A 16939-nucleotide genomic window follows, 5' to 3' on the forward strand; every position below is an offset into this window, starting at 1 on the left:
ACGCCGAAGGATAGTGACGAGTGGTTAAAAGGATGGTTCAAGGGAAGCGTTTCCAGGCAGCATTACTCGCGTGTATGAACAAAGGAGTATGCTCAACAGCAATTTTATAAAGATAGTCTTGGTCTTCTGTGACTTCAATCGACCGATCAAAGATTGTCCGATATAATCGCGGGGTAAATATAGGTCAGGTGACTCAGGGCCCTCGTGTGTATATTGACGTGTCAAACTGGTCCTCGACCTCTTGTTCACGGCCTCGACGACCACAAACTATCTATAACTTTTTATTGTCACTGTAAAAGCGCCCCGTCATGCGTGTATCGTATCTTGTCGCTGGTCTCCTTTCTCTCCTGCCGGCTGCCTTTGCAGACGAGGCTGCTGACATTCTCGGCGTTGACGCGTATCACCTACCTAAGGAATGCCCGATTCGGTCGCGCAATGGCGACAAGTTGAGTATGCACTATGTAAGTACTATCAATACTAATGCAATATCAAACAATGACTAATATCAACGCATGTAGATTGGTACCCTTCAAAAGGACGGCAAGAAATTCGATTCGTCGCGCGACCGTAATCAGCCGTTTGACTTCACCATCGGCTCTGGACAGGTTATTCAAGGCTGGGAGCAGGGTCTCCTTGAGTAAGCCTAGTCCTTCCCAGCAGCGTTGCTTTTCATTGACATTTTGCGCTTTAGTATGTGTGTTGGTGAAAAGCGAAAGTTGACCATCCCTGCCAAACTCGGATACGGTATGTTGACACAGATAATGCGAGTCTAAAATGTGATAATAATTCATTATAGGTGAACAAGGCTTCCCACCTGTCATTCCTGGTGGAGCCACTCTCGTATTTGATGTAGAACTATTGGGCATCAAGGACCGCAAGCCCGGGAAGGAGGAGCTGTGATTGAGAGGTTCTGGTAATTGAAGTGTGGAGATAGCTCATGTTTCCTATTACGATTGTAGCACCACAGATGTTTTGATATCAAGTACTTGGTTTGTTATATCACGAGCAGGTGGTAATAAGCGTATAAATATCGGCTACCACCATCTCCAGGATCCTGAATTATCTCTGAGCATTCATGTTATCTGCACGCTTCTCTTGGCTTTGACATTGATGCGCAATAAACGAACAGTCACAGGCTTACGCACTATATTATTTCAGATTCAATTACCCGAAGACGACAAGAAATCCTGGCTACATCCGCATGTACAAGCCTACAGTGAAAGGCGGTAACCACATTGGTTCCCAGGCCCCACGTACTATTCAAGGAGCAGAGGGTAAACTCCTGATTCGCAGTAATTGCTTGATGCTATTATACCGAATGCTTGTATATGAACTCTGCACTGATCTACTTCGCAAAAGAATGCCTGATAAATACTTGTACAGATATACTATGCCTAGTAAATAACCGAAATATGTCTATATATGTCAAGAACCTCCTGGGAAATCTTAATTCATCTCTAAATCTTCAAACACCACCAGCAATGTACATTGTATCTGGATTTCTGTGTGTTCCGCTATCATAGACCAGCCGAAGAGTCGATACCTACGCGGGTCGTAACCAGTAATGGAACGTGCTCCTACGCGTTCCATGACAGCAGTCACGCGCAGACCCTCAAAGCCGCTCACGGACATGGGTGTTTTCATATCATTTAAAGGCGGCTGCCTCAGCCTTTCTTTGCTTGCATATGTTGTCCAGTCCGATTCAGACGGAACGGTCCCCAATAGATCCTCTTTTCAAGATTATAAGTAGAATCATAGGGGTTATGGATTGGTGATTCGAACTTGCCTCTATACTCATCGTCATCCACAAACCACTTGCTGCCAAGGATTAAATAGCGATTCTTCGGAGATCCCTGACCCTCCCTGGGGTTAATGAAAGCTTCACAAGCCTGGCCCCATCGAGTTGGTAAAACTCCGCATCAGCGCGTAGGTTTAGTAACGCTGCTTCTTGAGACATGGTTGCAGGAATGACCCTTTCATTGAGAGGAAGCACAGTGTAGCCACTCAAATAAGATAGAACAATACGAAATAGATCAGGATCACGAGAAAGTTCGACGCGCCGTGTAGAAGACTCGCGAAAATCACCCAAAAAACAGGTTGTGAAATAGTTAGGGCCGTCGAATTCGATTTGAGACTTGCTTAGTGTAAAGTCTATCCCTTGAATAGAGACGGTATACTTTTCGTTGAATTCCATTGGCAGTCAGAGAGACGAGAAGAAATGGTGTGGTAGTGGGAGCTGGACATCACCATAGGTTACCTTCGGCGCTTAGTTCATATCATCGAGCAAACATTGCACAACAAGGCCTTCATTATCCTATGCGCACGGTGAAAGTCTAGTTAGCTCGAACCATACGAATTTACGCAATCTGAAAGATAAGTCTATGTCAATTTATGCTTAAGCTTTCAAATGGGGTGTACACCTCGTACTCGGAGTATGAGTCGTGATGGTTTTATTTAGGGCTCCATCCCCATAACCGAAATCTGTGAGTCGTAATCTTCGATAGTCTTGGTTGTGAATCGTGCGATAACTCTCGCTATATTAATATCATTTATATTACCCGGTTGCTATTCCTTGATCGTCAACCGTTCTTACACGACAAGGTCCTCTGACTATTCCTAAATAAAAGAGCATCATGGGGCTCGTGCCCCAAACAGCCACATGGCAAATGTACATCATAGAGTCGCGGGAAGTGGGCTATCGAGTTCGATTTGGCATCTAAAGAGTGCAAACTCGCGGCCTGTGCGTATTTGCTCATGTTAGAATCAACCTGATTGGTGGAGGGATGTTGGTGTCCAGGCTTGGAACGCGTGCCTTTTTGGTTGGCAATTGGATATGCTTCTGGTCAAATTTCTGTACGACTGTCATTTGGTTACCACCCACTCCAGCTCCTGGGCAAGATACATCCAGTCGTTCCGATTGACCAACGTCTACAACTTCTCCTGCGTTTTTACCACTGAGCTTCAAATAAACAACTTACGCTGCACCAGGTTTACGGCTTTTCTCGTTCTGAGGCCCTCTGAGTTCTTAACTGGGATAACCGTTGGCTCTTCTGTATGAAACTATTGTGGAGAAGAGGCTCTGGTTGTTTGTTATATATGGTCTACCATTAATCGACCTTGTACTGTCCAGGGGATGGTTTAACGATTTCCTGCCTCGCCTTGAGATTCAATATGCAACAAGTATGCAGAATACATAACTCATGGTCCTATGATTAAATAATTATGTACAAAATTTGCCTAATTTATATACTGAAGGTATGTGCGTTTGGCTAATTATGACTTCTCGGTAAACCCACAGAATCCTACTCTGCTTTTAAATCCTCAAGGACAATCAACAGTCGGTAATCAATATCATGAAGGTCCCAGTCGAAGTTCTCGTCATCTCCCCCGAACCTAGATTCGTCAATATGCCAACCAACTAGCTTCCACCTACGAGGATCGAATTCTCCCAGTGTATGGGTCGTAAAACCTTCGACCTTGGCAATCGCTTGCAGGCCGTCAATTCCCTCATCCAACATTGATTCAACCGTGATCATATCATCAAATGGGGTCTTGGACAGAATATCCTTATTAGCGTGGAGCCTCCAACTAGAGGCTGGCTCTGTGTTTGTCTGAAGTTCGTCTGGAAAAAAAAACGCGAGTCCAAGTTAGTACCACCTGGGGGGGGGGGCGTAACGGACATACCGAACTCCACACTAAAATGACATCTGTACACGTTCCCTAGGACTAGATACTGATTTTGAGGTGTTTGTTTGATGCGTTGCTGTTCGATGAACTCATCACAAGCACAGACCAGTCCGCTGAGCTGGTAGAACACCGCGTCCGCGCGCAGGTTCTGCAGCACTGTCTCAGAAGTCATCGTTGGTGGGATAGACCTTTCGTCCAGAGGGAAAATATTGTATCCACTCAAGTAGGACACAATAATACGAAACAAGCCGGGGTCCCGATGTAGCTCGATCCGGCGTTGTTTAGAGTTTGCCAGAAAATAGAAAGTAAAGTAATTGGGACCATCGAACTCGATCTGGGATTTGTGAAGCGAGAATTCTGTACCACGATGGTGATAATGTAGGTGTCGTTCATCGGATAGAGGCACGCGTGTTGTGATTCCCGGGTACACGTGGTGGCGGGTTGAAGCCCTTCCGCTGACGGGAGCGCCTTCCTTTTTAGTTAAATTACCAAATCACCCAGTGAAAACGCCAAGATTTCGCTCTTCGAGCGATCTTGCCATTGTTCAAATTATGTTAATGATTGTATGAACGATCTTTATGTCCTGTTATATGTAATTTTATAAATATTCACTCAAGTATTCGTATACTAAGGGCCCGGTTTCATACATTTGCGATAGGACGAGAGATGTCTTCTTGAGATATTTGGGATGGTTTTGGCTCGCTGTTTTAACCCATAAATTCTTATCCGACTCTTATTCTAGCCAATGGTACACCTCGGAAATGGTATATTGAATCTTACACCATCTGGCCCCAAAATACATGTCCTTGTACACGAGCCGCATCAATCCCATAAGTAAGAGAGGTATCAATCTCGGATCTCATTTCCTCTTATTCACTGATCGAGGGGAGACAAGAACCATTAGTAAATGTTGTGTAATAAGTGAAACTTGAGGTACATACGCCCGAGTACTGGAATTCGCCCTCAACGTTTTGGATAAATTCATTTAGATTGAGTGCATCCTCTTCAGCATAAGATTCGTCGCCTTCACATCGGCCCTCGCCCTTTAGTAAAATCAACGATGGGGCGAAGGTTGTGTCAAGCCAGACATTTTTTGTCGACTGAGAAAAGTCAACTTCGCCCCAAGTAAGCTTCCCATCAATGTTTCCAATGAAACGGTCGAGGTCGATTGAAGATTGGTGCCAGTTGCCTTCCGAGTCTTGGAGCTCAGCTACCAGGTAATGTCCATCGGCAAGCTGGATGGTTGCAGGATTTGCGGATTCTGCGAATGACATGATGGAGTTTAGAGGAGCTGTAGTGGAATGGGGTGGAGTGATAGAGTCTGGTACGAAAAGAAGTGTAGCCCTTGGATTATATAGCCTAGCTTTGCGGATGGAGACCCGGCGTGTATGCAACGGGCGCCGATAGTGGCCGGTTGCATACCAGGTGCAAATACACTTACCTGTGCGTGGAAACCAACTTTTGCTTTGTGCCAAGTACATAGTTGCGTGATTGTTCGTCAGTAAATGTGTGGTTCGGGCGACGCGTACGTGAGTGCATGCATGGCTGTAGTAAGGCTATCTGACCATTATAGGGATATACGTAAACCCAAGACCAATCTGCTGATCAGTTCACGTAAATGATTGATTGCTCCTTTATGTGCATGGAGCAATCACCCCGTATGATCATATCGCTACCTTGATAACCGAGAATTTAATGTATCAATAAGAGAACGCATAATGCCTAATGCTTCCGCTAACCAATCCATTTGTTCCGACGCACGCCTAGAATTGATGAGTGAATTGGGTGGTTCACGAAAGTTTACGAGAGTTACGTGATGCTTCCCTGCAAAGAATGAACTCCAGTCGCAGGTACCTCCCAGACAATGCAATACACAACCTAGTTGGGTGTGACAAATCGACGCTACTTGTAACGAGTACTCGTATATGTGTTGGCGAATTAGGTATAGCATAGCACTTGGGACAGGATTATCACCCCGATCCGCAAAAGAATTCCCATGAATTTACAGCTTGAAAAACCACCAGTACTGATCAAGAGGTGGAAACGTCCATCATTCGTCTATAATGTTCACCCTGTCGAGTAACTACCGAAGAACCAGCGCGGAACATAGTCCATAGAAACCGTATGGTATCAACTAGGTCTTCGTACTGAGCCCAAGTCCTCTTGCCTCCAAGATATGCCCATATATGTGAGTGTACCTACATGGGCTGACCTGTTTCCACGATGCTGGTGCAAACCGACGAGTGGAGACGCCCCGAGCCGCGCTAGGGAACCCAGGTGGTGCGACGTAGCCCGCAGAGCCGTACGGCCAGACCGCGCCTAGGAAGCCGGCGCTTACGAGATTATATGTTCGCTACCTCACCCGAGCAATTGCGAACATCGATCGCGTCTAGCCGACGGACGTGTCGAGCAACGCGATCGATGTTTTTTTCTTCTTTCCGCCCTTCTCTTCTTTCACTAAGATGTCGAGCGCAGATGGCCTACTCGATCCGTGAGTTGTACTTATGTCTCGGGGGGCCCGGCTCACGTCTCAGACTGTTTTCAAAAGATATAGATGTACATGTAGAATTTAACAATAGTAACAGAATACCATAGTTACTTGCATTCCTTCGGAAGATCTGGAAGGCCGATTTCGTTTAGCGGGTGACTCACTGTACACGAATTCGAAAGAGCTACGACCAAGTTGTTCCATCCTTTTACGTTGGCGACGTTATCGTCTATCGGTAACCGATTGCTCTGCACTGTAATTGCTCTATCCCAATAGTAAGGTACTTTGAATTTATAATTATTTTAGCTGTTGCGGAAAGTCATCTACCCATTCGGGGCTAAAGACTATCTTACCCCATTGCATCTTGGTTCATATTTACGATGCTTTTGCCATGTATAAATTTATCTGATGTGAAACCACGCAGTCAAGCTTGCTGTTGAGTGGGTAATAATAATGACTCAAATGTATCAAGTGTTCCGAAAAGGTATTGTTCTCCACAACGCTCGAGTTAGATCCACATGCATTAGTAGAAGTTGTAGAGCTCTTGATAATACATATAGATCTAATTCGAGTGTTATAGCGAAGAAATCAACAAAATGTTTGCGAAATACTCTTGGGGGGGCACTAATATATCAATAGCGTTTCCATTTCAAGGGGAACCATCCCATGTTGAACATGCGTATAAATCGCGCTATTCATGACACAAGATACAGCGGGCCTAGCAGTGGCTCTCACACTCTTTAGTGGATTTCTCGCCTTTAGTTGTTTGGACAAATAAATAGGTTCTGAAAGTTTAAACATAAATACCAGTACGACCGACTCGTAAACTACCCAGACATCTCACCTACTTGCGGTAGCCAAACTAGCAATCAAACCGCGTGAGCAAGCAGTCAACATGATGAGACCTCTACGTCTGAACATTTCACAAGAATCGGTCATAATGCTGATACCATGAGGCTTGAGACTTACTCATGAGCGTTGTTCCGATTTCCGGACTGATTCCGAAAGGAGTTGTGTTGAAAAGGACAGAGATACCACTACCAAGTAGAAGGAAATTGACCACAGGAACGGACCGTCTAGGATTAAGCTCATTATGAAACCGTCCCACCCCAACGCCACTGGGTATAACCGACCAGGTGGCCAAATCGACCCATCGTCTTTGGGGAATGAGTATTCATTCCGTAGTCTTATCCCCAAATGAAACAGAGTACTAAGACTTCCAAGTCTCACTCCCGTGTCTCGAAAGTCATTTTCTCCGTAGCAATGTGTGCTGTTGAAGTATATTGACTAGCAATTAATATGCCAACTTGCTTCTTACTCTTTGTAGTGGTATTTGAATCTTGTGCAGCGGGTACACAACCGATCCTTTGTTCTGCTCCCTTCTGTGTGTGCTCTCGCAGGGCCAACTCGAACCCTAAATAACAACAATGTGACGCAAGCAGATTCTATTTAATGAAAGAAGTACGAGCCGAAGCATAAAACTGGTCCGATTGCTCTCCATTGAGCCCAGATCGATCGGATGGGGACAACCCGTCACAGGATACTCAACGACTCGAACCATTTCGTACTACCGATGTCACAGAAACCACTTGTTTCAAAACGAATGAACCTTGAACAAAGAACGCGGACACTGCTGCATATCACGAGCAGAAGCCGAGACTTTTGGTATATGCGCGATTAATGCTCTTTGGTTTTTTCGTTTTTGACAGAGAGTACATTCCCAAGTCATGAAATATGCAAACAAGTCGAACAGAACCGACTGTGTGAGAGAGAGGAGTACATGCCGAATATGAATTATTAAAGTGACTCCGAGGTATGATATCTATTCTAAATACAATCCTATAGCACGCGGATCGCTTCTTAATACGACGCGCTACCCATTTAATCACCCCGCTCCACACAATCAAGTAAGCTCCACACTCGCTCCACCATGAGAAGACTCCCACTCCACTCGTCCGTCATACGAGACCCCCCAAACGCGCAACCCACAAGCCTGTTTTCAGCCCTGCATGGCACACCCTATCGATATTATCCCTTTCGGAACGTGGTTTCCGACTTTGGTTGCGCCAGGCTGTATACGCGCCGTGTTGCCTGGGAATGGGAGTAAGTTTGCGCCGCTCCCATTAGGCTCTTCTTTCTCTCTGTTTTTCAAATGTTAAACTGCGTTGCGCCCCCCCCCCTCCGTCCGGTGAGATTGTGAAAAAGAGTAGTGGATCGTAGCTTTGGATTTGGGTGCTTCAGGTTCGGACCCCGACTTGGTTGGGAAGTGTACTGTTGTGCGTGGGTATCCGGGGTATCCGTGGACTGCCACTGATTATTCTGGATCGGGACATAGAGTGTTGTTTTGGGTGGTTGTCTGACTCTTTTTCCCTACCCGGCGCTGGTATCCGAGTCCGGACAATGAAGCCGGTGTGGTATTGTATGAGAGACGAACGAACGGGCCCGGAATTATAAGAGTGCATTATTGTGGTATTGTGCGTGGAGAAAAGGATGGGCCGGGTTTACCGGTGGTGAACGGCGATATTGTGATGGATTGGGCAAGACTGGGAGGGTTGATAGATCGGGGCTGGCGTTGGCGTATACGTATTGGTAGCGAGTTGGCTTGCGGCTAGCGCAACGCCCAGTTGATGACGAGCTTGAGTGACGACCGAGTTAAAATACGAGGACGACCGAATGTATTAGTTGTAGTAGTAATGGTCGTATAACATACACCCCTAGGATACTTCGGCAACCGCCGGAATCATGTCGCCTATTATTCACATCGCCACGGCTGATTGTGGCACAATGCTGTTTCTCGAACCCTGTGCGGTACACTCTATCCAGGCTGAAGCGAGTTTTGCGTCGCTGTGGGATGAGAATGAAAACCTTGTTCGGTGCAATGGCGAGGGGTGGGCTTGTGCGGGGACTATCGGTCATATGGTGTCCCTGAAAGAACGAGGGGGAAGAGAGCAAACAAGGGATACAGAAGGGGTTTCGCTACGCATCCTCGATTGAGCGGTGTGTGCGTTGCAGATCCTTGCCTCGTCGGAGCGTACGGTAATCAAGCGGGAAGTTTTCATTTTTTTTTTCATGTCGTCCCCCGCAGTTGGCCAGGCACGTTGAGGTTGATTGGTGGCACGACACGATTCGTGGCAGACGGGTCCGACGTCGAGGGTATATGCACCGGCGAGTTGTGGCCGGAGATTTGGCTGGACAGGAAGGGACGAGGGCGGGCCGATCCGCGCAAGAAACACGTGACGAGTGACGTCAAGCGTACCGGCGGCTAGACAAGGCAAAAGAGGGACGGATTAGCAAGACAAGCGGGGGGGAGGTCGGTGTTTCGATTAGAGTCTGTTTTCCGCCACCACCAGTCCCATGGAAGACACGAGTGCAGTGTCGACGAGCAGACCCGCCACGCCAGCGCTTGTGCATTCCCCTCTACCGCACGTTCCTCGTTTTCGTCGCGGGACATGCAGACGACCCATCGCCCGACACCGACGAGACAGCCATCCTGGGGCAAGCGACATGCCTCCCTCGACTCCCCCAGGGACCGCCCAAGCGTGTCCGGGGGACTGGCCTCGTCGCTGCCCACCCCGACCCCGACGCTGATTGGCCCGCCCCCGCCGGACCCACCCCATATCCACACGCCCCCGAGCTCTCCCTCGGCCCGCCCCTATGCATACCCGTTCTTGCCTTCGTGCGAGCCACGCGGTGACGCCAGACCCAGTGTCAGCGTCGACATCTTTCCCGACAAGTATCTTCTCAGCTGTCGGTGCGTCCCACACACACACTCTCTTGAACACTGATAATGACCGTTTCCTAGCATGCCCCATTTCGACCATTCCTCCATCACTGTCGCCACCCGCCGCGGCCGTCTATTGGTCATCACCGCCGACAGATGGGACACCATCGAGCCCGCACCCCTCAGCCTCGATCCCGCACTCATCCCCAATCCCCCCCAACCAGCACACTTTGAGCGCCGGATTACCTTTGGATGGGACGCTGAGATGGGCAGGATTCGCGCTGGCTTTGACGGCGTTACGTTGCACATCACAATCCCCAGGCGCTTACTCCCCACCGACTCGGCCACCCCCTCCCGCGACCGCTCTGGAGTGGCAGACAGACACCATGCCTATCCCCAGCCCCCGCCCCACCAGTCCGCAAAACGAGAAGTCGCCTGGCCACTCGGATGACCCACTTCAATCCCCTTTGCCCTCTCATCCCAACCACTCTGCCGATCCAAGTGCTGGATCGCCCCTCGTTTTCTCTTTTCTCTTTATTTGCATAAACTGGATATCGTACTTGTTCATACCCTCCCCATCCACTCGGCGATTCTCCCAACTTACGTACCAAAAATCTTGACCACGTCACACACACAAACACAATTCTCAAGCGCTCTCCTAGTCCTCGTCATTGCGTTGTCCCAAACTATTGTATTGAATAATAATTTTTGTCCTTTTTTTTTTTGGCCTCGGTCGGTTGGCCCCCACCCTATGCGTTCGATCCCCAGCTCGTCCTGGACTGCCGAGTAGTGGAGTGACGGATTCGTTTGCGCCGATCACTCTTCTCGTCTTCCCACCCCACTATGCATCCCTGCCATTCACACCTTTCATACGCATACTCATTCTCTATATCCATGTATGTAATACCACTCACTCACAATTCGATTCCCTGTACCTTTAAGTGTTTAACCATATATATACATATCTCATTTTTGACTAATATATCTATGTGTGTACGTGTTTGTGTTGGTAAAAAACAGTGCGTGATGTCATCCATATGGAGATGCTCGGCTCGTTTGGAAATAGAAACGTGGAGTCGATCCAAAGGTTGAGATATACTGGGGGGTTATGTCTTCTTTGGGCCGTCGTGTCGATCTCTGGTCGATATTTGTGTTGTCGACGATCTCTCAGTGTTTCGGATAACAAGTGCTTGCCTTGAACCATCCGCTTTGGCATATACACCACGACCCAATTTAGTCTACTCCATCGCTGGCCGACCTAGAACCGTAACCGTGGAGCCGTGTCAATAAATTTGTATACAGGGGACAACCCAGGACAAGTATAGTCATCCGGTACGCTCGAGCTACGAGGACGGAGCGAAACACCTATCCGCTATTCACTTGGCGTTCTCTCGGTTTCCAAGTTGTATCCACCCATGTGTGCGCGGAGTTGTGATCGGTTTGCCTTTTGATAGAGTTTACAAGTCGGGGGTTGGTGGTGATGGGCTTGGAGTGAGGTGATAGACTCGGAGTGAGGTGAATATCAACTACGGGCGTATGGAGCTTATCGTGAATATACACCGTGGAACACAGCGTCAATACAAACCGCGCCTGGGGCAAAATGCATACAACACACTTGGTTCCCCAAGCAACCCCCCCCCCCTCCCTTCCCCTTCGCCACCCTACACACCGGAAAATACACACCGAGAACGTCGACAACGTGGAGACCGAGTCATATCGATATCAGATTTCCGGAACTACCACGGAGCTTTTGATCGTGATGCGAAAACTAGGTGCAGTTGCGGTCGACCCGAGTTGTGCGAAATTCGAAAAGATAGGGTAGAAGTGTGTTTTTGAGAACCGTGGACTGATTTGGGTGTATGCGTATGTATATGTGATTCAGGAATGAGGAGGAGACTTCTGAGATGTATTCGTGCTGGGACAAAGGACGAGCCCCGAGAGTTTGTGCTGTGCGTCCTAGGCCTTTGCGCGGAATCCGGGAGGGGCAGGAATAACATCGTCAATAATAACAACCTTATGAACTCCCCCAGGTTCGTAGGCCATTTGAATCAACTTGTGTCATTGCACTTGCAACGCTAGCGCGGGCAGAACTCACTCGGTCGTGGATCGGCGAGTTTGTAGGGATCGAGTTGGGTGGCCAAGGTTCTGACTGGGAGCATCGACGCGTTCGAGGTGGGCTTGGTTCTTGTGATAGTGCTAGCGCTAAGAACATGCAGTGATGATCATACTTGATCACGAACAATTCGTTCCCCCAAAAGAGGTGGCGTCGTCTCCGAGTAGGTGGCGCGTGGGATACAGAACAGGCGCACCTTGAGCTTGCCGGCGGTTACGCTCAAGAATACTAGCTGCGGTCAAGGGAAGAGTCGCACTATCGCAACACGAGCCAGCAACTCTGTCCACTGTTTGAAATTCATTTCGCACACGATGAGCAACTGTAATCGAAAGATCAAAGAACCAGGTCGCGCTAGTCAGACAGAACCTTCGCACGCTTGATCTCTGGGTGTGTGGAGTTCCTTCTTGATTCGGTACGCCTTGCTGTCGTAGTCCTGCCAACCCGGCTCGATGTCATATATCTTGCCGGTTCGGAGAGATGGCCCGGAGCCCTTGACGTCGCTTGTCTGATCTGTCGGCCGTCTTTGTCGTAGGATGCTTGTGGGATCCGGGTTTCTATCTTGCGTGTTGTGCGGTATGGTTGCGTCATGGAATAGTTGGGATCGTCATGGGGTGTCAGTTTAGAAATAGACTTGGGTTATTGACGAGGTGTGTCTGTTGAAGTCTTTTATTGGACGGATATCTCGGTGTCAAATTGAAGGAATAGAGAGGGTACCTCGCAAGTAAGCGGGCAATGATACGAGATACAAATCATATAGCCAGGAAAGCGAGAATATGCACATTTATAATATGAAAACCAGACCTCGTTTGACATAGAGTCTCGCAGATGGACATTTTCTTCACGTGGCGATATACTGCCACTATTGACCGGTATCCGTTAGTGTCTTGTGTGCGATTTTCAAGATACAAGTAGCCTTAAATCCAGGTCCGTTCCCAGGATGACTATATTTCAGCCTGGTTGAGAGCGGCGAATAGGTCCTGGTATAGTGTAAATCACCATACCCTGCTTCGACGAGCAAAGATCTCAGGCCTTATTTGACACCTCGAGATGAGACCTTGGTTCGGCATTGGATAAGAGGGGCCTAGCCATTTCGGAACGCTCGGGATAAATACAAAATATGGTCCAATTCAAACATTCGTAGGGAATAGACGTTTCCGTTGTGATGCTGACACTACCAGGCTCGCAATCCCGGATATGCCATTGCAACCTCCCATACAATGAGCGCAGTAGATTATTCAATTCACTGATATTACTATAAAAGGCTAATTCTCGGCCAAATCCTACTACTGATTTAGGGGGCACCGGCACGTTTCCCCAAAAGTACTAACTCGAACAAAATGTATTGGATCTTTATAGTCATATTGCCAACCCTGAGGATATGACGCACATCTTCGCGGAGGTCCTGTCCCGGTACCGGTAAATCACTTTTGCTAGTATGGCCCAGGCCTGATGAAAGAAATCTGCCTCGTCGACAACACGTGCGCTCTGGCACCGTTATCGGACAGTTTCGACCAGTTCAGGAGAACACAGCTTTAAGGACTAATACCTCGGTGTGTTGAACCAGACCGACTGAAAGTGTGGGACTCAAACCTTGAACTTGGATGCTCATATTATTGTTCAGCAGGTCCGGGAGTTTTTCTTCATGAGGAACGTCAATCTAGGCGTCACACATCACGTTGCGCCCGGATGCCACAGCGGGAGTGTGAGGAGAGAGTGGTCGATTCGAACGGGGAGAAGGGTACGGCTTGGTCGGAGCTTAGGAGTTCGCGTAGACTAGCTGAAGTTCTCGTATTCGGATGAGTTCTGAGGACTAAGTACATGAGGAAACGGGTATGTATAGAATAACGAGTGTTGTTTGTCCATGTAGTAGAGATAATGAAATAACGATCGACAGTGAGTTATGAGATGAAACGTTTGAATTGAGATAGTCATGTGCTGGGTCGCTTGCGCGACCCTCACAGGGAGCATTCCCGACAGGACTCCAATGAAAACCAAAGGATTCAACCTTAAATTGCAATGGGTTGAGTACGTGAGGTGAGCGAAAACAAGAACGCGTCTTTGTTCGTAGGGAGTCAGCATATGGTTTTGCCCCGAGTGTGATAATATTCTACGTTGAATACTAAGTACAAAATTGAAGTGTCACGACATTATCAGATAATAGTTGGTTTCTCCGCTCTTGATAATCCTCCATTGATGATGTGAAGAACTACTTTTGTCCCAAAGTCAGGCCTACCAGACATCAATATTAACGCGATATTCTAAAGTACCACACGAGTTTGAGCTGTCGGGCAGGGCCCGGTGTGATTTTGGTCCCTTGATATTTAATGCTGAAATGGAACCGAAGAATTGGGTATCTATCGCTACCTCATTGGAGACGGCGCACCCATATAGTTGGTAGCTTCATTCCCCGGCCCGATTGTTCAGAGCGACGTGGAGTAGACAGCATTAATTTGACAACATCATCCTGTAGTTCTTGGTACATGTGCATTATCTTGACAGATTAAAATGTATCACTGCATAGGCATATGAGAATGGGTGTCCTACTTGACTCTGGTTTATCCATTCTTGATATCAGAAAGGAATATTGTATATACAAGGTGTCAGCGCAAGGCACCTCGGCTTATGGGTGAAGAACACCAGTCAAGTGGGCCAAATTCAAAGTTAATATTTACACGAGACAAAAGCAATCACATTTATAAGAATATGAAGTTATAGGAACCCAGTATGAAGATTTATAGGACAGCACCAAACATACATTCTATAATAATATCAGTGTATTACACATCAGTTATTGGTTGATACTGACAAAAATAATGTACTTAACCTACCCTCCGACCTAGTCTTGGTATGAGCCAATGTATGTATCCAATTGAATACGAGTGTCTACATATATGCGATCATTGGTTCTCGACGCGGTACGAGTGGGAGAGCCCGGGGCCGCCAAGACGGTCCGAGGTGTCGGCCGGGCCACCCAAGGCTGCGACCGTCCGGATCGAAGACTCGGGATGGCAGAGAACTATGAACGGTAACTCGTGTAGATTGTGTTATGGTGGGTGGGTTCTAAATGCGACGTCATGTATGTGTATCGTGCTCAGTACATAAACTGGGTGGTAGGAGCGGAGTCGTGTATGGTGGCTCACGTGACTAGGGATCTCCGTTCTTCGGTCAAGTATCGCATGTGAGTCCTCCGCGCGCTGCGGCTCACCTGTCACAATTGCGAATGATTTGGCAAAATTACGCCTTTATTTAGCCATTCCGAGCGAGCGTATCAATCGCAGACTCTCAAGAGGTATATATGCATACATGGAAGTGGACGCCCGAGTAAAGCGGGAGATGCGGGGCATGTCAATCGTTGTCAAAGACCCAAGATCCTCCGAAAGACCATACATCGAGTATACAGCAGCACGATGTATACATCCCGCGTTTCATTATATGGTGATATTGGCTGCGCACCAGTATATGTGAGGAATGAATGGGTGGATGACAAGTTACTGGCCGCACAGAAGTGAAAATCAAAATCGGTGATCCAAGGAGGGTCTATGCACCAAAAGGCCATCCCGCCCTTTTACGTGTACACGTTTATGTCCCCAAACACCGGCTTTTGCGCTGCGCAGAACGAGTCCGTGATCGAGTCGTACTGCGTCAGACCCGGGATCGTCGACTTGGTGTTCTGGATCACTTTGCCGTCCTGGACATACGGGCGCCTCATCTCGACCAGCTTGCCGTTGGCGGTGTTGTCCGCGGCAATGAGCTGGGCGACGAACGTCATCTTCTTGGTGTCCACGACCTTGTCCGATCCGTACAGGTGGCGTACCGAGAGTGTGGAAGGATCTAGTGGTGTCTCAAAGCTGGATTTAAGGCACGGATGGCGTCATAATTCACGAATACTTATGATAACCCTTACGATGAGCGACTTTACTTGTATTCATATGCCAAACTGAATTCTAGCCATTTTATACTTCATCCAAAGTTGACACACAAGCCTAGTTATACATATAGACAGGTCACGGCCAGCCCGTGCCTTGTTCAGTTGATTGCAAACCCAGGGGCAGTCCAAATCTTCACAAAGAGAATAACATGTCGCACACCTGGTGTTGACACGTCCCTCTTCCAGCCTAGCAGCTCCCAACGCTCAACAGAGCTCATGTCCCTTTTCACTACTGCGCGGACGATGCGTTCTGACCAACCGTTTACGATCAGGAACCGAGACAGTTGCGAGGGAGCCGCAGAAGCCAAGGTAAGCATACCAGTCGACGCAGCATTGTAGCGCTCTTCGCTTAAAAGTGTTGGATAAAATCGTGAGATGTATTGCTCAAAACTCTCGGCTAAACCCGAATCAGTCTGGAGTTCAACGATCAATTTGATTCACTCACAAGGTGCGATCCCGTCGGCCGTTGAGTTGAAGTAGCCAGTGATAACCGCGATTTGGCTAGATGTAAAGCGAACTGTTGGCGCAGATTTGGGTGCCTCTTTTGATCTGCATAAGTTGACAAGCTCTTTGAGTTGATAAAACTCGGCATCTGCGCGCAAGTCTCCGATTGCGGTTTCTGGGGTGGAACATGGCGGGACAAGAGTGGGATGAATAGGAAAGATCTGGTAGCCGTTCAGGTACTTCAAGACTAGCTCGAACAGGAATGGATCGCGAGATATTTCCATTATGCGAGTAAGGCACTGGCCAGATGAATCAAGAAAGTGAGATGTGAAATAATTAGGCGCATCCCGTTGCATTTGAGCTTTGGTGAGCTTGAAAAACCTATCCCGAACCACAATGGTGTAGGTATCAGTAGTGTCTTTCATCGTGTGTGTAGCGTTGAGATCGTGGTAGGGCTTGACTGAAGAAAATGTGGCTCTACGGTTTGCAGTGGGCCACAAAATCAAATGGGACATGTGATCATGCACCGTCCTGACGCCTGCGTTCAAGCAGTATTTG

At 47.9% G+C, this 16939-nt stretch overlaps 3 protein-coding genes across 3 annotated transcripts; 2 read left to right on the forward strand and 1 right to left on the reverse strand.

Moving 5' to 3' along the window:
- Window positions 1–308: 308 nt before the first annotated feature.
- RhiXN_10342 (FKBP-type peptidyl-prolyl cis-trans isomerase) lies at window positions 309–900 on the forward strand (the record flags this gene model as incomplete). The annotated part of the gene is made up of 4 exons (XM_043330158.1): window positions 309–461; window positions 519–637; window positions 692–744; window positions 797–900. 4 exons carry the CDS (start codon window positions 309–311, stop codon window positions 898–900), a joined length of 429 nt encoding a protein of 142 aa, XP_043184255.1.
- A 2402-nt stretch (window positions 901–3302) lies between these two features.
- On the reverse strand, window positions 3303–4961 carry RhiXN_10343 (CVNH domain protein; the record flags this gene model as incomplete). The annotated part of the gene is made up of 3 exons (XM_043330159.1): window positions 3303–3622; window positions 3685–4159; window positions 4629–4961. The coding sequence occupies 3 exons, from the start codon at window positions 4959–4961 to the stop codon at window positions 3303–3305; spliced, it is 1128 nt and encodes a 375-aa protein (XP_043184256.1).
- Window positions 4962–9624: 4663 nt separating this feature from the next.
- Window positions 9625–10347, forward strand: RhiXN_10344 (uncharacterized protein; the record flags this gene model as incomplete). The annotated part of the gene is made up of 2 exons (XM_043330160.1): window positions 9625–9926; window positions 9978–10347. 2 exons carry the CDS (start codon window positions 9625–9627, stop codon window positions 10345–10347), a joined length of 672 nt encoding a protein of 223 aa, XP_043184257.1.
- Between the last annotated feature and the right edge of the window lie 6592 nt (window positions 10348–16939).

The sequence above is a fragment of the Rhizoctonia solani genome, chromosome 11 (genome assembly GCF_016906535.1).
Source record: "Rhizoctonia solani chromosome 11, complete sequence".
Lineage (NCBI taxonomy): Eukaryota > Fungi > Basidiomycota > Agaricomycetes > Cantharellales > Ceratobasidiaceae > Rhizoctonia > Rhizoctonia solani.